Genomic DNA, 25,098 nt, shown 5'->3' on the forward strand with positions numbered 1-25,098 from the left:
AGTCACTTGCCAGAGTCACACAGCCCATGGGTGACGGAGGCAGCCTGGCGGTCCTGTTGTTAGTCGTCTGTCACCGTTCCCAGGCCCAGGGCTAAGGAGCTGGCCGCTTGGCTGTTTTGCATTACTGACTGCGTCTTCATGCAGATCTCCGGGCAGACCTGCCCCGGTACAACAGCTGCAGTAGGTCACTGCAAATGTTGTAAAGCAGAAGCAGCACGCGAGAGGGAGCTCCTTGACTGCAGTCGCTCAAGGCGGCTGTGGCACCTGACGATGGTAGAGGTGAGGAAAACGCTGGCCCAGCGGGGGCTGTGTCCTGCCTCCGGCTCCCAGGCCGAGACCCTCCCCGCACCTGCACCTCAGGAGGCCTCCCGCCTCTTGGCTTTGTTTTCCTGCGCTCTGATTCTCTGCCCCTGGGCCTGCTGCCCCTGGGACAGCTCTCCGTGGGGACCAGCACAGACTGCTGCCGTTGAGGCAGAATGAGGCGCCCGGGCTGCCAGTGTGCGGAAGCTGGACTGCAGCTCCCGCCTGAGGAGCTGTGGCAGAAGAGGTCAGCGCGGGGCAGGGAGGCAGGCCAGGGAAGCCACTGCCTCGGGGCTCGGGCTGGCGCGCACCAAAGGCCTCCCACTCAGGGAAAAAAAAGTCTTGAATGGATTTATTTTGGCCTCAAATGACGGTTTCAAGTTGGTTGTTTCTTTGCTTTTTGTTTTTTTAGTCACCGTGTATTTTCTGGGCTTTTGTTTTTACTTTGAAAAGGCTATCTCTAGGGATAGGTGCTCTCCATTACACAGAAGCACAGACCAGAGGGGGCTCTCAGGGGCTTCCTGCCTGACCAGCGCAAGAAGCTGCATGGCCAGGGCCAGTGCACCCACCCAGGCTGCACCAGCTGGGGTCAGTGCCCAGGAGCTATTGCCCCAGAGACCGTTCTTCTATGACCTGCCAGGCCTCGAGAGAGACCAGGGTAGGAGGCTGAGAGCCAGTGTGAATGTGGCATCGAGGGGCAGAAGTCAGCAAGCACAGATGGGGCACAAGTTGGGTTGACAGCCTGAGAGAGAACAGGACAATGTCAGATGCCACTGGCAGGGTGCTTGGCCAAGGCTCGTACATGGGGCCTCCACTGGCAGGTTTGTGTGCCCTGGGGTGCCCTGCCCACCCTGCCAGGGCCTGGTTCTTGAAGAATCTGCACTGCCTGGAAACATACAGATGCCTAGAGAGGGTGTATGAGGAACCTCTGCAGAGTAAATAGGTGCCTTGATCGCTGCGTGTCTACCAGCTCTGGCCAAAGACGTCTGACTGGTTTCTCAACTGAAGCCAGGGCCGAAGGTGGGGTGTCACGTGGCCTGATCGTGGCTGCTCTGCAAAGCCCAGCCCTGGAGACCAGTGGGAGATTTCTCAGGGAGGGGTGTCCACAGCCTTCCTCTGATCATCCCTAGGAAGGAATTAGGCTAGGGGGAGGGGCTTCCTGTTCAGGCAAGCCTGGTAAGTTTAAGGAGGTGGGCTGGCCGGCCCTACAGGCCTCACCTCCTCCCCACAGCATAACCCCGGGGCCACAGGCCCACCTAGACCACTTACCCTCCAGCCTGCAGCCCTGACCCTCCGTCCACTTGCCCCCTACACTCACTGTCCCAAGCACCCCAGTCTCTGTTCCCAATGTCTGTGACTTCCCCTACATAGTTCTCTTGGCTTAGAATGGTCTTCTCCACCTTATCCACAGTCAGGCTAACTCCAGATTGTCCCTCGTGCCCACATCAGGTGGTCCTCTCCCAGAAAGCCCTCCCGTGGCTCTACCTGACCAGCAGCTAGTCAGGGTCTTGTGCCTTGGTATTTCCTCACTGCCTTGCACAGGGACCCACGGCCTGGCCCCTCTGTGGACCTGCGTGCCTGGCATGTGGGTAGTGATGCATGTGGAATGCGTTAGCCTTCTTGGGCTCTGTAGATGCCTCTGGCACTTCATGGGGTTCAATAAAAAGACACCACTGCCATCTGCGCTTGCACCCTGGAATCCTCAGCCTGTCGCCCACCCTCCTGTCCAAGCCTCTGTATCACTTTCCCATCAGCTAAGACTCCCAACACCTTTCAGGTTCTGCATGCTTTGCAGTTGTCCTCTCCAATCCTGACATTCCTTGCCTGTGGGCAGCGTTTCCCCTTTTTGCAGATGCAGAAAGTGAGTCCCAGAAGGTGAGTGACCTGCCCCAGGCTGGGATTCACGCCCAGCAGCTCTCTCTACTGCACACCTCCCCACCTCCCTCCAGATATTTTCCTCTTTTGAACTGCCCTTCCCTAGCACTTCCTTGCCATGCCACTTCCAGAAACCATGGAGCAGCTCACACTGCCCACAGGGTGCCCTGCCCAGGCCTCCAGGGCCTGTTCAGCCTGACGGCCTGTGCCCTCAGACTACCCTCACCAGGGAGAGGTGAGATGGGCCACGTGTGCGGCTCTAACTTTTTGGAATAAGCAGCGTGCTTTGGGCCAGCTGGAGGGCCCCCTGTGCAGCTTGGGTCATGCTGGTCTCCTTGTTCCCCAGAGGGGAGCTCGTGGGGATGCTCTTTCCCCGGGAGCTTTTTACTTCGGAGCCTTGGGGTTTGTGGAACGCCCCCATCAGTCACCATTTGGACCTGCAGTCACAGCATTGTCTGGGGACATGGCACTCCCGCTGGGCCTCTGCGGCTGGATTAATCAGTCTCAGGTGTCTCAAATTGGGTTTCAAACCCACAATCCAGGCGGACACAGATCTAGGGAGTGAAATGAGAGGTGCACAGGGAGAGGGGCACTGAGCGGTCCTGCTGCCACCCCATCCTGCTGTCTTGATGGCAGCACGGGCTCTCTAGGCCATGACCCCTGCCTGCACACACACGGGCGCGGGTGTAGGCACGTACAGCACCGTGAGAGTCACGGCACGTCACGCCAGAGTGCCTCCTCTGGAGAGCAGTTTGGTACTCCTGCAGGGGAGCTGCTCTCCGTGGGTGCTCTGTGGAATTAAGTGGGCCTCTGAATGTCACTCCAAGGTTATCTGTGCTTCGCTGACTCTGACGGCAAAGACGCCGCAGCCCCAGTGCCTGTAATTACGTGTTTCCTGAGTGAACAAGGTGAGGAGTGGGTGTGTGCAGGCTCACAGACCCTCCAAGTCCTCTGCTCCTCCTCCTTTTGCTGGGAGCAGGCTGAGGGGCCCAGGATGCTCACAGCTTGGCTTGGCACGGCCCTAGAATTTAGGTCAAGTGGGACATTGCTGAGAACACCAGGAAAGGTGGGGGAGGGCAGGAGGTGGAAGTCTATACCTGGAAAACACAAAGGAGTCTTTCAAATCGTTTCTTTTGGGGATCACGGATCCTCGCCTGGCCCAGGAGGGAAAGCCGCCTTCTGGTTTTTTCTTAGGTAACAAACAAGGAGCTGCCACTGCCAACAGCCCAGAGTGCTCACCGAAGCTGGGCAGTGTGTCCAGTGTGAGACCTGGTCTCTGCCCTTCAGGGCTCTTGATTACATAGCAGAAGCTCCCAAACTGGCACAATGTTAAATCAAGGTGAAGAGACCACTGGCTGTACAACAGTCACGTGGAGAATGTCACCAGAGGCTGTGCTGAGGCCACAGCGGCCAGGCAGAGGGGCAGGACCCGAGAGAGGAGTGGGAGCAGCCTGGTCCCTGCATCCAGAGTGGGTTTGTTCCCCCGCCTGTTGCTACTTCTGCTCACCTGTGCAGTTTGTCCTCTGTGGGTCCCCAGGGCCTGGCAGGTGGCCAGTGCTTCAGAAACCTAAATTAGGAAATTCTAAATTAATGAATGAATCAGTGAGTGTTCTCATCCTATATTGAGAGTGTGAAACTTGGAGCCGCTGGGGGTGAAAATATCATCCTTGCTAATAAAACTGCCTGGGAACATTGAAACCTAGATTAAAAAGCAAAACAGAAGCCTGCAGCGACTCGGGCTGACCCACTCGGCAGGGCCTGCCAGGTCAGCGCTCCCTAGTCCCCGCCTGATGGGGGCCACGGCCTTCAGGGCCTTGTGCCATGCTGGGGCTCAGCTGGGTGCCCAGTGGCTGACCTGAGCCCAGGTTCGGGCCAACATGCTTCTTGTCTTGTCCGTGGTCCCACCCTGTAGGGTAATGGGCCTTGAGGCCCTGTCCTCCCTGTCAGCTTGGTGGCCGCTGCTGATTCTAATGGTCCTCACGTTTGCCTGCACACAGCCGCTCCACACAAGGATGTAATTAAATCCTTTGAACAGCTCTTTGGGACATTTGATTATGCAGAAAAACTCCATAGAAATGTAAGCTGTTGTGTGCAGCTGGTTTACCCCGCGGTTTCTGTCAGTGCTCACTGTTCTGTGAAAATCACCTGAAAGGGAGGAGGAGGGGGCGAAGCCGGGAGGGAGGCCGGGCCAGACCCTGCTGTGCAGCCTCCGACCTGCCTTTTGCAGGAACTGGAGCACTCTGGGGTGAGCAGCGAGTCCCCGCCTGCCCCATGTGTGCCCTGGTTAATCCCTCGGCCCTTTTCCCCCCAGGAGCTGCCAGAGCATGACGAGCTTGGTCAGCAACACCATGTCGCCAATCAAGGACGGGACCTCCTCTCTTCCCAGGAGGCAGAGCTCGTTCGCCAGGCCCCCGCTCCGTGCTCTGTACGACCTGCTCATAGCACCCATGGAAGGGGTAAGTGCCTCCAGGGCCAAGAGGCTTCTGGGTGTCAGTATGCATCATTTACTGCTCAGTGCCCACATGGAGGTTTTCCAGAACGTGAGTCCTCTCTCCAGCTTCTCAGTCAGCATTTGGAAGTTAAAGGAGGCACGCATTCTTGGTTGGCTGCTGGTTAGTGGACGAGGCCCTGAGTCTCAAGTCGGTAGATCGGGGTTCAAGGCCTAGCTCTGCTCCTTACTAGTGGGATAAATTTGCCTCGACTACCTCAGGTACAAAGTGAAATGCTACTCCCTTCCCAGCTTGCACATCACACACTGAGAGGCTCTGTGAGGCGCAGGGCTGTGCAAGTCTCAGCAGTTGTCAGTAGGAACCAGACCGTCAGCATGGGCCTCCAGCAGACACCACACGCCGGCTGGCTCTGCCGCACCCTGCTGGGAAGCTTCCCTGCCTCTCCACCTCTCCTTCGAAAGTCTTGCCTGAGCGACTTCAAGCAGGGCTGTGCTTCCTGATGAGAACAGATCCCGTGGCCTCTGCCATTGTCAGGAGTCACTGACTGCATCACAGAGTCCGACTTCAAAGACACCCTTGCACTTGTGATTTCTCGAGAAGGTTGAGAGCGGCCGCCAACAGGTTTTTGTGGCCTTGGTGTTTGCACATCATTTTCCAGTCCAGACACTGCTCTCTGGCTGGGTGGGGAATGCCGAAGGGCTCGGGGATCTTCGTGAATCTGAGTGGTGAGTCCATCAGCTGCCTTTGTATACGACTGTGTATCAGTGAGCTCTGGCTGCTGTAGCCCCGTGGGTTGGGTGGCTTAAACCGTACACATTTCTCTCTCTCGGCTCTGGGGGCTGGACGTCCCGGATCAGGGCGCCAGCATGGTCAGCTTCTTGGTGAGGGCCCTCTTCCTAGCTTGCAGACACCTTCTCACTGTGTCCTCACATGGCAGAGAAAGGGAGAGAGAGAGCAAGCTCTGATCTCTTCCTTTTCTTCAAGGGGCACTAATCCCATCATGGGGGTCCTGCCCTCATGGCCTCATCTGAACTGAATTCTCTCTTAAAAGCCCCACCTTCAAATACCATCACGTGGAGGGTTAGGGCTTCAACATAGGAATCTGGGGAGACACGAGTATTCAGTCCATGACACACCACCAGGAAAGCCCAGGGTACCTGCAGGAAATGGAGGTTGTGCTTCTGGGAGATGGGGCCCTCCGGCAGGGAGGGCTGTGATTGACAGGCCCCGGAGCAGGCGGCACGCTGTCTCAGCCAGCCTTTGTACCTCCTGGTAGCTGCCCGCGACCAGGCGGGAGATTGTCTCTCGGATGTTGTGGCAGCTCTTTCTCTGGCTTCAGCCCACTGGCAGGGGTGAAGCACGTCCTCGGGAAACCGCACCAAACAGGGATTCCTTCGTCCCCAGGAAAGGCCTGTGATTTCCCTGCCTGGCCTTCCAAGGATGTGTCTCAGCTTGCCTGGTGTTTTTCAGAGTGCTGCACTGCCTGCCAGTGCCCTCTGGACTTCCCTCACTCGGGGAGATGCGGGGTGAGCACAGAGCCTTTCCCATGTAAGGGAGCCTGCAGGCTGAACCTGCACCTGGCACTGCCCGTTCCTGGCTGGGTGACCTTGACCAAGCTGCTTCCTTCTCCTCCTTGAGTACCTGGGTCCTCAGTGGAAAATGAGGATGATGCCACCGAGCGTGTCGGGGTAGAGCAGGGAGGGATGAGATGAATGTGAAAAGCACGCAGGGCAGTGGCAGCAGCGAGTGCACACCTGGTGAGCGGTGGCTGCTGTGCCCAGATACCTGCCACCACCCCGCTGAGCCTTCCCTTGCCCAGGCCTCCGGTCCTGTCAGCACAGAGGCCCAGCCTCTCCTTCCCTGCCATGCGCTCAGCCGTCCCCTCCTTCTCAGGATTGTTATCCTCTCGGCGTCCTCCTTTTAATGAGGACCGAGACTGCAGAGAGCACTCCAGCTCGGAGCGTCTCAGATGCCGTAATAACGCAGCCTGGTTTACATGCCGAATCTCAGGCAAGAAATACACACCTAAACCCTTAGGCTGATTTTTCAAGTTTTCTTTGCTACCATCACCCATCATGCAGTCTCTTTCAGTGACTCACCACCAGCCCCTGCTCTTGCCCTGAGCTCTGCATTTCACAGTGATCCTCTGGCTCCTCTGAAGGCTATTTGGACCCTCCATTCTTTCACTCATTTGGGCCTCCTGACTCCCTTTGCATTTCCCTCTTTTGCATTCAGATCCCAGATTACTTGCTCCATGAGTGTCACATTGGCTGGTGGAGAGGTGGGGAGGGAGTGGCGAGCCGAAGGCAAAGACGGAGACTGGCTGTGACCCCAGTGTGGCATTCGGAGGCTCAGGTCATCTGGAGCCGGCGAGCTCCTCTCCTCTCTCTGGCTCAGCTCAAGTGTCCCCTCCTCTTTGAATTCTTCCTTGCCCTCTTCTCCCCACTGCCCTGCTCCTTCATGCCCCGCCCTGCTGCCGGGCCCCGTGTGTCCCTGGCGTCTTTCGTGGCGCCCGATCCTTGACTGGGCTCAAGACTTACCTCTTGGCGTGCCTCTCGTTCTCTCCCTTGCTGCCCACCTCACACTCCTGGAGGCAGGACAGTCCCTTATCCCTGTGTCCCTACCAACTGACACAGGGTTTGGAACATGTTGGCACTCAGTAGAGTTTATGGCATGGTACGTGGTCCAAAGCTGCATTTTCTTTTTGGGTCTAGTTTGGCATAGAAAGCAGAAGACTCAAGGCAGAAATCAGCTAATGGATTTTCTGCAGCCCCTTTTGTGTGGCACCTGGGAACTTTCTGAGAGGTTTTGAAGCAGAAGGAAGGGGCTGGGCACACTCTTGAGCAGCACTGAATCTGGCGAGCAACTCCCCCTCACCTCCCGATCCTGCCAGCCAGCATGGTGCCAGGTTTCTGGCTTCTTTCGGGGTAGGATCACGAGGCCAGCCGACATGCCCGCAGAGGACCCACACCTCAGCATTGTTTCCCTGGCTGATGCTGCCCCATTGGCTGGGAGGAGGCTGTGTCATCAGGCAGAAATCCTCTAGGAGGAGAGCAGTGCAAAGAGGAAGCTGGGAGCAGGGAGAGGCGGCCCCCCACTCCATCTGTAGGAGTGTTTCTACCTAGAAGAGAAGCTGCTTCAGCACTGCTCGTCACCCTTAAAGGGGATTCTATGAGTTTATAAAAGCTGAACTGTGTCTTTTTTAGACAGTTTTTCTCCCTGAGGTCTTTCCCCTGTGATTTAAAGAATAAAAATATACCAATGGGATTAGTGGTAGCTCGTGTCTGGACATCTGTGTTCCTCTAGGCGTGCTAGGAAGGGCAAGATTTATGGACTCGAGCCTTAGACGAGGTGGAACAGTGATTGAAATCATGCCTTTGTAAAGTTAACTAAGGAATGGAAAAGCCCTGCCGCAGACGTGTGACGGTGTCCTGAAGGCTGCAGTGGCCCGTCTGCCTTCAGAAGCTCCACTGTATGAACTCACGTAGCAGCCCCGTGCACTCACCTTCAGGGGTGGTCTAATCTCAAAGAGAGGCACTTAGTTCGAAAGCATATCCTTAGTTCCTGATGTTTAAAACTGTTCTCTTTGTGATGGAGGTGTTTGAACACAGTGAAGGAGTTTGGCTGCCTAAATGAGATGCAGAGTGAAACCTTCCAAGGGCCATTAAAGCAACGGATCAGAGCAAGAGCTTTTCCTTGGCTAACCAAGGTGATCCGCTGGGTTTCAGTAAAAACACTTATCTGAAAAAGTGGCATCTCATCAGGAGTCCCTTCCATCCCGTTTCACCTGTTCGTTCAACGTGTGTTTATTGGTGTGTGCTGGGCACGCGCTGTCCTGGGCCCGGAGGTGGAGGCTGAGAAGCAGGCAGCAGCTCGCGACTGCTGCTCACGCGTGTGCCCAGGTGGAGCAGACGGCTGCCTGGTGGAGGAGGCGGCCTGGACCATCCTCCCACTTCCCAAGGCAAGCACAGCTTGCTCCAGAGGCCACTGGAGGGCGACACAGCACTGTCAGCCCTCTGCCAGCGCTGTCAGCTGCCAGACAGAGCCAGACCCTTCTCCACATTTCCAATGAAAATACAAATCCAAACCGAAAGTCCAAGATTATGAATCACTGACACTTCAAGACTAAAACGATTAGCCTCTTCACATGGGGCTTATAATTATTTGAACAACTGCCTTTGTTTAGCCGCAGTCCTGTTGCTAAGGGACTAGGTCAGACAATATGAAAAGTGGAACAGAATAATATTTTACCGTAGGCTCGCACCAGCATTTGATTTAATTTGGCTTAAGGGAAACACTGTCATGGCTCTTTCCTGGAACCACGCTGTCCTTTGCTGTCAGGATGGGGCAAGCATGTCCAGTTCTCTTTGAGGAAGACCCACTTACATCTGCACATGAGCCATCATCAAACATTAAATCAAGTCCTGTCTGATACCCAAAGGAGAAAATGTCACGAGAGAAAAGTTGCCAGTATTCAGTGTGAAAGGGGAGGGGACCCTGTTTGCGTCCGTGGCATTTGCTTTTAACCAAATTCGAGTGAAGGATAGTAACCTAAGCCTCTGAGCCTGGCCTGCCCTGCTTGTGGTGAAAGATGGATCCTGGACCTGTCTCGTCCTCGCAGTGGGCGCACACACAACCACGCGCCAGCAGTGGTGTCCTGGGGCCTCGTCTGCTGCGCCGAGGGCCTGCAGGGCTGCTGTGGCGAGGCCGCCCGTCCTCTCAGGCCCCACCCCACTCCCTTGGCTTGCAGCCGGCTTTCAGCCAAAGCCAGGAACCAGGTTTCGAGCGTGAAATTCCCTGGGCTTTGGTCAAACCACTGTTTAAAGGTCCAGATTTGGGGACTTTCAGGATCCTTGGAGCTTGGACTCATTCTAGTTATAGTCTCTGTCATCCTTTTCATTATTTCCATTAATGTAAATGTCCTGTTTCCTATATTTACAGTCTTAAAAACCAAGGTTGTAGGGCATGTAGGGCAGGTGGCAACAGTGAATGACTTTGATCAGAAAGAAAAGGACCCCTTGTCCACCTCCACTCTTGATTAATGAAGCTGCCTGTCTAAGTGGAGTTACCTGTTTCAGGACCCTAGAAACTTAGTAAAACTTGCTGTTCGTGTCGTTAGGTTGGTCAGCGGGCGCTCCAGAAATTCGCCCAGACCCATCATGTAAGGACGTGAGCCAGAGGCCTGGCTCTGCCCAGACCTTGGCCGCGAGGAGCCTGGCTTTGGCTGTCATCACTGTAGTTACTGCTCTGAGGGAAAAGGACGCTTGGCAAATCAAGCAGCATGATAAACCAGCTCACCCCAGAACCGCTGCCCCGGGAGCTGAGACAGCCTCCAGGTGCCTGTTTTCTCAGTAGATCGGAGGGTTTGGAGATAGCCAGCAACGTTTGTCCACAGAAGCAATCAGACCCACACTCCAGAATGTGGAGCAGAGGAGGAGGCCCTTGAGACTGCATGCTCAGGGCTGGCAGCCCCGCCGCCAGGCTGGCTAATTGATTTCTGATTGAGACATCTGTAGTAATATTCAAATGAGGACAGACGTCAGCCGAGGACAGCAAGCATTTCCACAACTGATTAGGAGAAGGAAAAATTGAGGCAATTACTGGCAAGCTGTCTGTACCACTGAAACCGATGGTGAGAACACCCTGGCTAATCCGTGAGTTCCCACAAGGTGAGTGGTGTTCTCACCTGGATCAGTGCTGTTGAGTGAGAGTCATCTGGGTCCTGGCTCTATTCGAGCTGATGTTCCACAGCAGCCATCTCAGCCCTACCCCGGGCAGGTTCAAGGTAAGAGGAGGCACTCTTGCCGTTGAGGGCGTGTGGGCTCCTTTCTACCAGCTCAGCCAAGAGAGCGAGGGCCCCCACTGCACAGAGCCCTGCAGCGTGAGCAGACCCGTGACTGATTCGGCTGAGGTTGGACCTGGGGCTAAGGCAGGCCCCTCTGGCTCTTGCTGACTGTTGGTCATGTTTCTCCAGCACCTGAGTTCCTTACCCGTCCCCTGCTTAGGTCCTTCCGGCCACCCAGTGGTTTATTTGGTTGGCCAAAGCATACAGTTGAGCAGCTTGATTTACTTTTGCATTTCTGGTTGGAATACAGTGTCTACAATCTTGGTAGATTTTAGTCATGGTTTGAGGGTTATTTCCAACAGGTATGTGATATTTGCTGAAACTGTATAACCTACCCATCATACCAAGATTTCTCAGAAGCATCACAGAAAAGATTCCTTTACCTTAAAAAGTTCTGTTTGATCAATTCACTCAATCAAAAATGTGTGTCAGGGGCCGGCCCAGTGGCGCAGGGGTTAAGGTCACACGTTCCAATTCTCACTGGCCCGGGGTTCGCCGGTTCGGATCCCAGGTGCGGAGATGGCACCACTTGGCAAAAGCCATGCTGTGGCAGATGTCCCACGTATAAAGTAGAGGAAGATGGGCATGGATGTTAGCTCAAGGCCAGTCTTCCTCAGTGAAAAGAAGAGGATTGGTAGTAGTTGGAGCTAATCTTCCTCCAAAAAAAAAAAAAAAAAAAATGTGTGTCAGGGGAAAAAACCGAACCCTGTACACAGTTATGGAGTATCCAGATTCCTAGCAGTTTTTTACTTCTGGAATCTTTGTTGTGGACAGTAAAATCCATCTCATCCCAAATCTAATCAGCCCAAAAGCTCACAGACCCACGAGTTTTCTCTCTCTCCCATGGTGAGCCGGCATGTTTATTCCTCTGGCCTGTGATACTGTGAAACTCTGAGAGACCGCCTTCGTCCTCCCAGGAAAATGAAACCCCACACGAGGAGGGCGCAGGCTGATCCTCTGAACCCTGGTGATGTGCAGGGAGCACGTGCCTCTTAAGCCAGAAGTCAGGACACATGCAGCATCACATTTGATACCGGTGCTTTCTGAACAGCTCAGGACCCCTGGTCCCCATGAGGAGATCCAGGAGAGCCCCACTGACCAAAATGGTGATCACACCAGATCTCGGCACCCAAGCCCGTGTCAGGATCTGCGGGCTTGCCTGGGAGAGCCGCACACCCAGAAATTTGACTTTAGAGTAGCTGCTTGGTGGTGGATTTCACAGGTGTCAGGTGTCACGGACACTCAGTAAATAGCTGTGGATGATGTCATGATGGTGACATGAGGATGAGAAGGTTGGTGGTGACATCGGTCTCACTTAGTCCCTGGGCTAAAATCTGGAGCTGGATGCTCCAGAGAAGTCATTTATGTTTTAGCCACATTAATGTTTATAAACACCAGAGGGAAGGGGTATGAGGTATACTGGAAAAACGATGGAGGAGAAAAGAATAGTGTAAATAATAGGGCCTGTGTTCAGCTTATCTCGAGCACCTGAAGACAGTTGTGAATTTACATGTGACCAGTATATGCCAGTACCCTCTGGGTGCCAGGCACAGTGCCCCACACACTCCCGCAGCTGGCTTTGCCTGCAGGCCTGTGAGGTAATGGACCTGAGCACTGTCTTGTGGGTTTGGAAACTGAGGTGCAGCGAGGTGACTGTCTTGTCGCCGTGCTCAGAACCACCACCCCACCCCCAACCCTCACCAAGCACCCCACGATCTAGCAATTCCAGGTCACTAAGTGCTTCCGACACAGCAGGATGACCCAGACCCCAAGGCAAAGGGCTCTCCCTGGAATGTGCCTTCCCTTCTTGGTCACTGGACAAAGCTCTCCATCCTTTCAAGCCCAACTAGACAGAGTCTGGGTCTGATCACACAGTAGGTTAACCAAGGGAAGTTGAAGATCAAGACTTATTCCCCGTGGTAAAGGAGTAACTCTAAGATAGAAGGCAATTCTGTGTGGTTCTCTTGGGCTGAGGGGGGATACCCAAGAAAGGACAAATACTGGAGAAGGTGGGGTCCAGCCCCCTGGAGAGCAGTGACATTCACTGGTTTGGCCAGGCCGGAGCTGGTCTAGAGTTGCGGGACAGCATCAGACCCCCTCCAGTGCGGGTGGGAGGCCGGGCGATGAGCTGTGAGGGCAGGGGGGATGGGAGGCCAGGCACCTGTGGGCTGCACGGGCCTGGTTTCTGTGCAGAGTGGGCTCTGGGAAGGTTCTCGCTAGGTCGAGATTGCAAGGTCACAGAGGGACCCCTGGGCTCCCCTGGATGTCCTCACACACACTGCAGACCTAGGCAGGCAGGAGGGCTCCTGCCCCCCACAGTGCCCCTCAGCGCCCCCACTGAGGAAGCTCAGCACCGTGCTCACATGACAGAACCGGCTGCAGGATTCCAGCCCATTGCCAGAGCAGGTGGTGACTGGGCTTCGGGAGCTGAGAGGCTAGAAACTGATAACAGTCGCCCGGAGCCACCTCCAGGGTGCCCACCGCCCACGCCGTCTAAAGAATGACTCTCTCAGCCACGGGCACCACTGGGCTTTAGCCACTTCCGCTGCCTGCTGGGGCGCCGGTCTCTGCCCACTCCATCCCCGGGCCTGGCCCGCAGTGAGCACTCCAGTGTCTTTGTGGCCTGGACTCACCCTGGGATGGGCGGGGCGGGTGCAGTGGCGAGTGTGAAGGGTGCCCCTGGGGGAAGAGGCAGGCTTTGGCATACCTGGCCTCCTTGTCTTGTTCTCCTTCAAGGATCCATTTCTAGAAACGGTAGAGGTCAGGAAGTCCGAGTCTGTGCTGGAGTTGTTTGGACTCTCTTAGTTGCAGGTGTCAGGCTGATGACTGAGCCCTTTATCTTTCAAACCCAGGACCTAAGGAGCCAGCAAATACCCTTTCTAGACTGACACTCGGAGGCGCAGAGCAGCATTCCCTTGAATCATCCTCTTTTTTCATCTAACAGATGATGTCTAATTTGGATAGAGACATCACTTTATTTTCTGTTTCCAAGTTCACATTGGATTATAGCTAATCTTTCAGTACAAGGGCAATGCTTGCATATCCTGGAGGTAGAATTCAGAAGACAGTTTCCAGGGCATCTTTTCCAGCATGTTCAGTCAGTTTTCCCAGTGCCTTTTCCCTGGAGCTGTCAGTCTGCCAAGTGACCTGGCTGCTCACAAGCCGGTCTGCTGTCACCCGCCTCCTTCCACGCCACCCACACAGGGGTCCCATTCAGGGCCACCTCAGTACCAGCCACGACACTGTCCTGGGAGGACCCAGACCTATGAGTTGGGAGGCGCAGTGCAGAGAAGAGTCTCCCAATCTCCCAGCCTGAAATTTCGGAGACTTTTCTCTCTCCTCACCACTAAGGTCACTCTTCTCCCAGTTTTGGCAACTCTCCTTGTCCCCTTCTCTTGACGTCTGTCTCCTTGTCTGAATTATCGTGCACAGCCCCATCTCCTGTGGTGCAGGCTGCCTCTGAACACTTTGTTGGAGGTTCCTCAGCAGAGGACACATGGCAGGTCCCTACAGCCTACAAGAGCCCCATTTTCCTGCCTGACCTGGGGGCCCTCTGCGGTCTGGCTCCTGTGTTCCTCTTCAGCTTTGCCCTCCGTTTATCCCACGGGACTCATCTGCCCAGGCCGGGCCTTCCCCAGCCCTCACATGCCGGGGCAGCCTCCTGGCGGGGTCTGGCCCCGTGTCCCAGGTAGGCACTCCCACCCTCTGCAGCTGCCGTTTTAGACTTATGTGGTGCTGTTATATTGAATAGTGTCTCACTCCGTAAGGGCTTCTTGCGTACATTTTGTTTTTCTGAGCAGATCATTGGAAGCTCACAAGCAGGGACTGAGTCCCGGCTTATCTGACTTCTCTGTAGTCCACAGTAAGCACATGACAGACACTATGCAATGGCTGATGGAGAAGCCGAGGCCTGGCGGGGAGAACGACTTCTGACAATCGGGCCACATGAGAGGACCACGCCTCATAGAAAGAGTAGACATCACTTGTCAGAGAAGACACCAGCTGTCTTCGAGGACATGAGATCACTCATCTTTAGGCTTGTGCCGGATGAGAAGGTCTGGTGGGCAGAGTTAGCAGAGGCCCTGCAAAGACATTTGACCAGTGAACTCTTTCTCTAAACGGCTTCCAGCCTGAGGGTTACGCCTCTTGCCTTGCCCAGCACTCCTTGATTGCCTGCGAAATAGGTGCTGTCATGACCAGGGACTTGTCCGAGAGTGGTGTGTGTCCTGGTGACATCAGTGACCTGTGGGATAACACCTGACAGAGATTTTTGGGGGTTGGGGCCCCGGCAGCATGAGTCCAGGGAGGACCTACAAGGATGGGGCTGGTGTCTCATTCAAACATGCCTGGCCACCCTGGGTCAGCTGATGATGCTGCCAGTTTTGCACATGGCAGGTGGCCCAAGCCCCCATGTGGCAGCAGGGCTCTCGCTGAGCAGCCAGCAGTTGCCAGTGTCACAGCTGCTGACCCATCACTCAGGTCAGGGCACCTCAGCCTGGCCGCTCCGGTCCAGCTTCCAGGTCCGCTTGGCACAGTGCAGCGGCAGGTGCGCTGACCTCCAGAGCGGCCTCACAGAGCCCCCTCCACCTGCTGAGTCAGGCGGGGCCTCAGGGTAGTCCCCAGAGGGGAAGTGGGCCAGGAGCTGACAGCTGGAGTGAAGCAGGGCCGTGGGTGCCCAGGCCTCCCCACCGCCCTGTGCCAGCCCAGAACTCATCACAGACAGCATTGGGGTTGCTGTGACACACCCTACTTTCTCCTTCCTGGGTTGTACAGAGACTTTTTTTATCCCTTCTGGGAAAATAGCTCTTAAAGCAAACAAGAAGCAAATTGGTTTAGTAATTTTTATTTCTGCTTTTTTTACATGCATCTAGAATTTTAAAAAAAGAAAGCCACAGGGGGTTTGTACAGACTGAATGTCCCGCCAGGCACTTGTCACTTTGGGTTAGCTGAGTGCCGTCTGCCACCCTCAGCGAAGCGCCCACAGCAGTGCGTCAGACGGATTAGGCGTGCACATTCGCTCCTCCGAGCACAGCAGCACCCTGGTGGGCACTGCGCTTGGTTGGCAGACGGCGTGAGGGTGAGCGGAGCCTAACTGGGACTCTCCCATGGAGGCAGCACTGCCCCCGAGACTCAGACCCGGGCCAGCACCCCGGGCCCTGGTGCTCGCACACGGTCTGTCAGACCCGGGACCTTCTCCCGTGCAGGCTCCCAGCGGCCGGGGTCAGCTGAGCAGCTCCGGGCAGCATCTCCTTGAGTACCAGCAGCAGCTTCTGTTTCATCTCTGTGTACGCTCAGCCTGCATCTAGTCCCATTTTCACAATCGTTGCCTACTTATTTTATCAAAATTCATATGGCCTTAGTCTCCATCAACAATTCCTTTGGAAAGAGATGAGGACGGGAATGAGAAGGTGTCTGTCTGTCTGCTGTGGGTCTGCGTGCACCCTCCCTCAGGGCCTCGAGAAGGGCCTTTCCGGGGTGGTGGGTGTCACATCAGTGTGTTAGATCTCCTGACAGCCCCGGGGGAGTGGGTGGGGACAGCACCTGCAGAGCCCAGGGACAAGGGGCCATCCTCTCCTCAGAGGAGGAGCACAGAGGCCCAGAGATCACGGAAGGGCCCAGAATCAGGAGCCCTTCTCCTCCAGAGGATGTCATACCAGGTCCCAAACCTTCTGTCCACACTCTGGTTTTCTAGCCTGCTTGCACTGAGATGGACAGCACATCCCACTCTAGCTGAGTTCTTGCTGCTTGTTTTGAGAGGAGTCATTCCTGCACTGCTCTTAGGGTCCCTGTGCCACACAGCGTCCCCTACCCTGGTCCTTTGGGCCACACCGTGACTTGCAAGCCTTTTCTGATTCAACTGCCCTTTGCATTAATTCCCTGCCTCCTATAGAAACATCTGGATCTATTGGGGCCAGTCCTTGTCTTTGTGGGACATCCCCTGCCATGACCCTGGTCTCCTGCCTGCTCTGCAGACTTGAAGAGACTGCCCTCTGACCTCCTCCTTGGGGCCTGTGAGGCAGGCAGAAGCCCCCACTTGGTGATGCTCCCGTGGGCAGCACCCCACCCCATCACCCACGCTCCCGCACGGACCCTTTGGATCTGCCTGGTCCCTCCTGGGCATGTTTCAGTCAGTGCTCCGTGCTTGCTCTGCAGGGCCTGATGCACTCCAGCGGCCCCGTCGGCCGGCACCGGCAGCTGATCCTTGTTCTGGAGGGGGAGCTCTACCTCATCCCTTTCGCCCTCCTGAAGGGAAGCTCCTCCAACGAGTACCTCTACGAGCGCTTCGCCCTCATCGCCGTGCCCTCCCTCCGCTCCCTCAGCCCGCAGTCCAAGGTAAGGCTCGCAGCACGCTCGTGGGGCCTTACTCTCGGGTCCTCGAGCCACGGTCTCTCTGGCCAGGAACTCTTCAGAAGGTTGATGTTACAGTTTGCAGCTGGGTAGTATGACCTTAGAGTAGATCTGTCCAAAGGTGGGGGGACAGCCCTCCTGACCCCTGACAAATCTTTGCTACCTCAGGAAGCTATGATTTGCATCATTTCTGTCTGAATTTCTTTACTGTGACATCAGGGTTGGGAGCCACTCAGAGGCACTAAGTCAGGCTTGAGGCCAGTCCGAGTGTCTGAGGAAGCTGGTTGCCCATGGTCAAGCATAGCCCTTGGGGAGGCGCTGTGGCCCAGCCTTCACCGCGCTCATCCCGCCCTAACGCTGACCGCTGACTGGGCGCCAAGTCTGCCCAGCGGAGGGACCACAGGCAGGGGTGGGACAAATAAGATCAGCGTCAAGTGGAAAAGAGTCCCACAGGCCAGCAAAAGGACTGCAAACAAATGAAGCGGCTTGCAGGGAACAGGCAGGGACTTGAGTCTCATTCAGCAAAAACATCAGCACAGGAAGAAATGCGAAAATGAAGAGGCGACAGTGGCCATCCGCAGAATCATGGGTCTCAGCCCCAGCCACCCTTGGCCCTGCCCATCTGATTAGAGAGCCTTTTGAGCAACCTCAGTCCTCTCCCTCTTCTCCAGACTTGCTCAGAGACCCTGAGACCATGGCTTCCTCCTGCCCCGTCCTGGCTCCCGACGTCCCCACCCCCCTGGCACTGCGCTAGCAGCACCCGCACCTGCCCCAGACATGGGAGGGGCAGGAACTGCTCAGCCGTCAAACTTGAAGTTGCCTGCAGGCAGAAGCTGCTCCCAGGGCCCCTCAGACCCCTGAGGGCTCGGTCAGACAGGCCTCCTTGCGGTGGAGAAGGTGGTTTGGGAACCAGGCCCTTGTTGACCTTGTCATTGGCATGGTTCTCAAACTGGGCCAGTTTCTGCCTCACGAGGTGTTAGAGATCTTAGTTTTGACTGTTTTTGTTGCTGAACCATACCTTTCTTATGGGACAGAATCAGTTCAAAGTGTTCTCTGAGTTTTTCTCGTGTCCATGGTTGACTGTGAAACTCAGACGCAAAGTGAGCTGGCCTCATTGGACACTGTCCCGCACACAGGGCCTGCTGCAGGAGCACCAGGGGTCAGCAAGCACCCATTAAGGGAGCTTTATTTGATGACAACAGTAAGCTGGCTGTTTGCCAGCTCAGCCAGGGAAAGGCAGAGTCCCGTCTCCTGACAGACTCCCGAGTTTAAGGCATCACTAAGCAGAGGCACCAAAAAGTTATTTTGAAATAATGTGATACTTGATCTTTCCTAAAAAGCATCAAAAGGCATCGTGGGGAAAATCAGAACTCTGTTGGACTTCTTCATGCTGATGTTAGGATCCAGTGATGTTTGTATTCTGCAGCACGTAAGGCGGAAGGGAACTCTCATCCTCCAGTATGTCGTGCCTCCAAAGGACGTCGTTTGCCCTGTCTGCCCTGAGAGTGACTGGCTTCTGCCCAGTTTAGACTGTCTCCCCTGCAAGCCCTGTCTCCCCAGGAGTGGGTTTCCCATCCCTAGGAGCACTCAGGGAGGTCTGTGGGAGGGAGAGACGTGGGGCAGGCTGGCACCACAGCCCCTCGCCTCCTCCACGTCCCGTCCCGTCAGCGCCTCCTCACGCAGCCCTCCCGGGCCCTCGCAGACAGGAAGGGTGCTTCCTCCCATCCAGCTCTGGTCGTTTTCAGGAGCGTGTCCTAGCACGAGGGACTCTCAGTGAGAAGTGCACTCCTGTCAACGGGGTGTTGAGAATGCGTGAACGAGGTTACTGGGAGAACAGGCGGAGTCAGGCTAGACCCGGCCCTGACCAGACAGCTGGCCGGCCTGTGCTCTGGAGAAGCCCCCCGCCCAGCCAGCCACTGCCGGGCAGCCTGGCCACTGTCTGACAGGTGGTCTGCGTGTCTTTCCTCCCCTCCTAGTCGCACCTGAGGAAGAACCCACCCGCATACTCCAGCTCCACGTCCATGGCAGCTGTCATCGGCAACCCCAAGCTCCCGTCAGCAGTGATGGACAGGTGGCTGTGGGGGCCGATGCCATCAGCCGAGGAGGAAGCCTACATGGTGTCCGAGCTGCTGGGCTGCCAGCCCTTGGTGGGCAGTGTGGCCACCAAAGAGAGGGTCATGAGTGCCCTGACCCAAGCCGAGTGCGTCCACTTTGCCACCCATATCTCTTGGAAACTGTCGGCCTTGGTGCTCACACCCAGCGTGGATGGTAACCCTGCCAGTAGCAAGAGCTCCTTCGGCCACCCCTACACGATCCCCGAGTCCCTGCGGGTGCAGGACGATGCGAGCGATGGGGAGAGCATCTCCGACTGCCCGCCGCTGCAGGAGCTGCTGCTCACGGCGGCCGACGTCCTGGACCTGCGCCTTCCCGTGAAGCTGGTGGTCCTTGGCTCCTCGCAGGAGTCCAGCAGCAGAGTCACGGCCGACGGGGTCATCGCGCTGACACGGGCCTTCCTGGCTGCCGGCGCACAGTGTGTCCTTGTGTCTCTGTGGCCTGTGCCCGTGGCTGCTTCCAAGATGTTTCTCCACGCCTTCTACTCGTCCCTGCTGAACGGCCTGAAAGCCAGTGCTGCCCTGGGGGAGGCCATGAAGGTGGTGCAGAGCAGCAAGGCCTTCTCGAACCCCGCCAACTGGGCAGGTAGGAGCACGGCCGCCGGCTGGCGCCTCTGTCCGTGGGCCTCGGGGTGGTCTTCACAGCCCCTGGGTGGGCAGTGGGGAAGGGCGGCATGGGAAGATTCAGGGAGAGAGCCTCGTCTGCTCGGGCTCTTGCCTTCTGCCAAATCAGTCTCGTCTTCCTATGGCATTAAAATGGTCTTTTTGATCAGGGAGCGGCAGAGCAGTTTGCCATCGGGGTGTGAATGTAAAACTCCCCCTGAGCTTATTGTCCACTGGATGACCCATCCTATGGTGCCCTCATGTTAAAGCCTGACTCCTGAAGAGAGCAGTGTTGTAGAAAGACCCTGGATTCGATCATCAGAAGCCTTGGGTTTGATCTAGCTCCACGTCCAGGCTGTGTGACCTGAGACAGGTTACTTACCCTCTCTGAAGCTCGGTGTCCTCAGTGATAACGGGGATGGCAGAGGCAGTGCCGATGATAGCTCTCTGTCCACATCTGAGCCCTTCCATGAGGAGTGGCACATGAGGTGGCACACATTCTGGAGGGCCAGCAGTGCGTGCTCTGAGTGGGCCTGTTGCAGGGGCACAGAGGGTCTGGGAGTGAAGGGAGAATGTGTCCTGTGACATCTGGTCACAGGAGGGGGGCGAGGGCCTCTGCCTCTCAGCTCCATGTCATGACCTGTGGACCCACCCTGATGGGCCTCGACCCACAAAGTCCTAACCCAACCCCAAGCCATTCCCCCAGCCGGCCTAGCGCCAGCCGGGCTGTCTGCTGCCAGCCTCGTGAGCCTTCAGCCTGAGGTGTTCGCTCAGGATCGGCCCCACACGTCCCTGAACACTCCAGAGCCAAGGGCAGGCCCACCACTGCTGGGACGACGGCACCCACCTATAAAGCAGAGTGTCTGAAACCTTGAGAAACAGGAACACCAGAAATGCTATTCCAAACACTTCCATTTTAGTGTTCCAGTGGCAAAAAATATACCAGGTGTATATTTAAAAGTTTGGAACAAAACGGCTTCCACTTTACTCTTCCTCTCAAGATAAATCCGGTTGCCATGCGCTGATATTGCTGGCGTCGTTTTCCGAAGGTGGGTGGCCCCTGAAGGGGAGCCGTGGCACCCCAGGCCCAGGGTCCCGCCAGCGCAGAGCGGTGCCGCCCACGCTATGGCGGGCACCAGCTGGATGAGCCGGGCTGTTGAGAAACGGAAACACTTGTTTACTTCACCAACTCAACACAGCAGAAGCATTTTTCAAAAAGGTTCAAGAACATTCAGTTGGTCCAACAGGCCTCCACTTTGGCGACCTCGCCTCACAGCCGTCTCCTCATTATGCCACCACACGGGCGGGCAGATCCTGAGGGTTTAGCCTGGCTGTGTTGCTAAACTGCTTCTGCCGTCAGGACACGCAGGAATCAGAGGCCCTGTCGGGGGTTCCCATGGTGGTTGTCTGCTCCACATCCGCTCCCGGCAGTCAGAAGGGGCTCTGGGCCCCACGTGGTCCCACAGGATGTGCTGCAGGCTGTGTGCGAACCTGGCCCCTGGGCTTGGCTGTTTGTTCCCTGCAGGGCCGGCTGCCCCTCTCTGCAGGACCCCCTCTCCGTCTTGCCAATATGCTTACAGAGGTGGTGTTTTGTCCTTGTTTAGTTTTAGAGACAGATAATATAAAAGTCACAGCTTTGTTCTGGGGAAAATGACGTTTGATGATGTTGGCCTGTTAGCCTCGGCTCACTCACTCTCCTGGAAAACCCTGTCCCTCCATTATTTGGGGGCAAGTTGGTCCTACAGTTGCTTGGTGGCTCGAGGAGACTGCTCGTCCGTGCCTCCCCAGGCCCTGCTGGTGGAAGTCAGGGCCGGTGGCCGCGTCGGGCTTCCCCAGCCCAGCCCTTTGCTCGTCCTTAGGATGGAGGAGCACCTCCTCCTGCTGCCTTGTCTGTGGCCCAAGGAGGAGTCGAGTCCACCTGCCCCTCTGTCCCTGGGCATGTTCCAGACAGACAGATGAATTTCAGGGAAATTCAGGCAGGTCATTCCTGGGGATGGTGGCTCGCCAGCCCGGGACCACACAGCCTCTGGCCTTCACTCACAGCACCGCAGGAGAGCAGAGGCGCTCTCCTGAGCAGCTCTCCCCCAAGCAGCGCTCTGCTTCTGAGCCATTGCACAGCATCGATTCTTATGGGGGATGGGACGAAAGGGCGCCCAGCTGCCCCGGCTAGTTAGACGGCCCACAGTCTGCTGGGAGCGGCCGTCCTGGGCAGGCCCCTTTCAGGCAGGGTAGCTGAGGCGTAAGCAAGCTGGAGAGGCCAGCCGGGGCTGGGAGCGGGGCTGGGCTCCCGGCTGCCTGGCAGAAGGGAGGCGGGCTCTGAGGTGCCCTCCGTGCTCTCCGCAGGCTTCCTGCTCATCGGGAGTGATGTGAAGCTGAACAGCCCCTCGTCGCTCATCGGCCAGGCCCTCACAGAGATCCTACAGCACCCGGAGCGCGCACGGGATGCCCTGCGAGTACTGCTGCACCTGGTAAGGGGGCCGCGGGAGCCCCTCGCTAGGCTTCCTGGGAGCAAGTGAAGTGCACGAGGAGAGAGGGGTGGTCGAGGGGTTCCATAGCATCCAGGGACTAGCATCAGTGAGCAGGTGGAGGAGACATCCTTCCCCAGTGTCCAAGGGTCGAGCCAGTCGGTCTGAGCGGTGAGCATGATGTGTGGTGTCATGCAGATGGCTGCAGCCGTCCTCGCCAAGACCCCGAGGAGGGGGCGCTGAGGAGTGGCCTGGAGCAGAGGCCCACACCACGGCCCTTTCTGGGCCTGGGCTCTCTGCGCCTCAATTTCCTCCTCTGGAAGGGGGGATAGAACGAACTCTTCCAGGTCATCATGAGGATTAGAGAAGAGGTGAGTAGCTGGCACACACAGGGACCCAGTAGCTGAGAGATGGTACTTCATGATCAGATGACACTGGCCTTCCCCTAACGGCAGCTGGAAACAGTCCAAGCCTGACCCTGCCCTTGGCCAGCCCAACCTTGCGGGGCCTGGGCGAGGGCACAGATGGAGGCCCCAGGCCGCTGTCCACACGTTTCAAGTTACAAATCAAGCCAAGAAACAGGGACGAAGCTTGTTCCGCGCTTCCACCGGGACAGCCTGGAAGGCCGCTTCAGGCAGTTTAGCTCTTCGCCTCCTTGGAGCTCTGCCAGAAAGACCAGCCTCGCACGGGGGCAGGGCCCGCGCCACACCAGGCTCTTTCCAAACTCGATGCCAACAGCTGCCCCATGGCCCCCTCGCAGCACAGAGGTGTGCACACCATGGCCCAGTCCGTGCTCCGTAGGGAGGCCCAGGGAAGAGCTCTCCCCAGGCCCTGGGAGCTTTGAGTGGGGAGTTCAGAGTCTGGGGCCTGGGGTCCAGGAGGGCATGTCCCCTTGTGGGACAAACTGACTGCCCCCTGGGCCTGCGGTGCTGGTGCTCAGTGCCCTCCTGGTGATAGATCAGTCACAAACATTTCTTAAGCTTAGGGTCTGCCTGAGGAAGGTGTTCTCAGCCCTGGAGGAAATCAGTGTGTGCACAGGCAGGAATGCCGTAACCCGAAACCCTCCGAGAGTCCGCAGGTCAGACGGAGGGAGCCCGTGCGCCTGTCTCCCCGATCTTAACCTGTGCCCGGAAGCCACACAGAGCCTTTAAGCTGCTGGGCACTAAGCCCCTTCTCAGGCCCCTGTCATCCCCAAAGTCACCCTTTTTCCTTGCTGCATCCCCAGCTGTTCTTCTTAGGTGGCCAAACTGCCACCTCTACCCACACGTGTGGCTTTCTTCTCCCCCAGGCCGTGGAGCAAGAGCCAGCGCTCAGCTGCTCCCCATTCGGCCTTGAGGTCCCTCAGGCACATTTAAGGGTTTTCTCTTCTTTCTTGGCTTCATCTTCTGGAATGAGTTCAGGGGCCATGGGTCAAGTCCCCCAGCCTTACCTCCTTCTAACTACCCTGGGTGCCCCTTGACCCCAGTGGGCAGTGTCTCTCCAAGGTCCTTCCAGCCCAGCCTGATGGACAGCCAGCTGGCTGGTCTGTCCTGCCCGGGAATGCTCATTTCCTCCCGTTTGTGATGTCAGTCCCCCGCATCCCAGGGTTTCACTGTACGAAAAGTCTCAGGTGACATCTTGGATGACTCTCCTGCCCCTCCATGTGCCCAGGGCATGTGATATCTCAGGATGGACTGAGACAGAAGCTGCTGGGGGAAGACCAGGGGGTGTCAGAAGTGCTGTGGAATGCTCACAGGGGAGAGTCCCATAGTAGTTAGCTGGATGAACTCAGTCCACATGTGCCAGGCACCGGTTTAGGCCCTAGAAGGTGGGAGGGGTACTTGATGATAGAGGGGGAGGTATAGGTTCTGGAGGCCAGTGATGTGGGATGAAGGAGAAGTTGGAGGTGGGGGAAGGACATTGCCAGCCAAGGTCCCATGCTGGGCACCGCTTGGTTTGTGTGAAGTGGATGGGCAGTGAAGGGGGTCTGGAGGCCTGAGGGTTTATCCTAGGAACGGGGATCTGTTCCATGGTGTGGGGCAGACCCCTGACCTCAGATTTGTCTTCAGACAAATCACTTTCGTGTCTGTGGAGAAGAGCCTAAAGCAGAAGGAAGTGGGTTGGGGAGGGGACAGAATTCTTCCTAGTCGCACCAGCCCATGCTGGCTCTGATTGTAACATCCTTTCCCTTTGTACCCTCCCTTGCAAGAAGTCGGACCATTGCTGCAGCGTCATGGTCCTCAAGCCTGGGTGCCCAGGCGGCAGCAGTTAGCCCTGCGCTGGCTTCACACGTGGGGCTTTGTGTTCCCTGAAAGCCACTCAGAGAGAAACCGGGGCTAGCTCCTGAGCATAGTGGTGCCTCACTCCACCTTACCGTTCCAGGTGGAGAAGTCCCTGCAGCGCATCCAGAACGGGCAGCGCAACGCCATGTACACGTCCCAGCAGAGCGTGGAGAACAAAGTGGGCGGCATCCCCGGCTGGCAGGCCCTCCTCACCGCCGTGGGCTTTCGGCTCGACCCCCCGGCCAGCGGCCTGCCTGCGGCCGTCTTCTTCCCAACCTCTGACCCGGGTGACCGGCTCCAGCAGTGCAGCAGCACCATCCAGTCCCTCCTGGGTGAGCCTCAGGCAGGGCTGTGCCACTGAGGGACGGGCTGCCTGCATGCACTGAGAAGTGGGTGACCATGGTCCCTGTGTTCAGGAGCACGCTGGATTGCGTAGCTGGGGAGGAGCAAGAGAGTGTCTTAAGAAAGGGCAGAGTCCCACACACAGACTTCTCCCGATTTGGAGGAAACGAGTGCTCTTGACTCAGTCTTGTGATCGTAGTGGCAAGGCCACGTCTGCCCCAGCGGGCACGGCCCTCGCTCTGCCTCCTCCTGGGGTAACATGAGGCAGTGTTGGGCAAACAGGAGCCGCTATTAATATTTATTGAGCAGCTTCGGATCTGACAGCCGTGTGGCCAACCCCGGGGCAGAGCGGGCTGCAGATGCTCAGGGCTGCCCTTTGTGCTTCTCCTGGGTGGTGATGCTGCCTGGGCAACTGAGACGGGGTCCTGGGAAAGTGACCGTGCAGTTGCAGGAGGGGCAGGACTGGCCCCTGCCTCCACCTGCCTTTCTCAAAATCAT

The 25,098-nt window shown here is 56.7% G+C and overlaps 1 protein-coding gene across 4 annotated transcripts in view; it reads left to right on the forward strand.

Annotated features, from left to right (window-relative positions):
- Positions 1 to 25,098, forward strand: part of TTC28 (tetratricopeptide repeat domain 28) — a 596,893-nt gene that overhangs the window by 559,280 nt on the left and 12,515 nt on the right. For all 4 annotated transcript variants that reach the window (XM_023648122.2, XM_023648123.2, XM_023648125.2 and 1 more), the window contains 5 exons: positions 4,487 to 4,631; positions 16,624 to 16,803; positions 18,795 to 19,515; positions 21,876 to 22,000; positions 24,359 to 24,590. In XM_023648122.2, coding sequence (XP_023503890.1) covers positions 4,487 to 4,631; positions 16,624 to 16,803; positions 18,795 to 19,515; positions 21,876 to 22,000; positions 24,359 to 24,590 — 1,403 coding nt within the window. The remainder of the gene's footprint in view (positions 1 to 4,486; positions 4,632 to 16,623; positions 16,804 to 18,794; positions 19,516 to 21,875; positions 22,001 to 24,358; positions 24,591 to 25,098) is intronic.

Source organism: Equus caballus, chromosome 8 (genome assembly GCF_041296265.1).
Source record: "Equus caballus isolate H_3958 breed thoroughbred chromosome 8, TB-T2T, whole genome shotgun sequence".
NCBI lineage: Eukaryota > Metazoa > Chordata > Mammalia > Perissodactyla > Equidae > Equus > Equus caballus.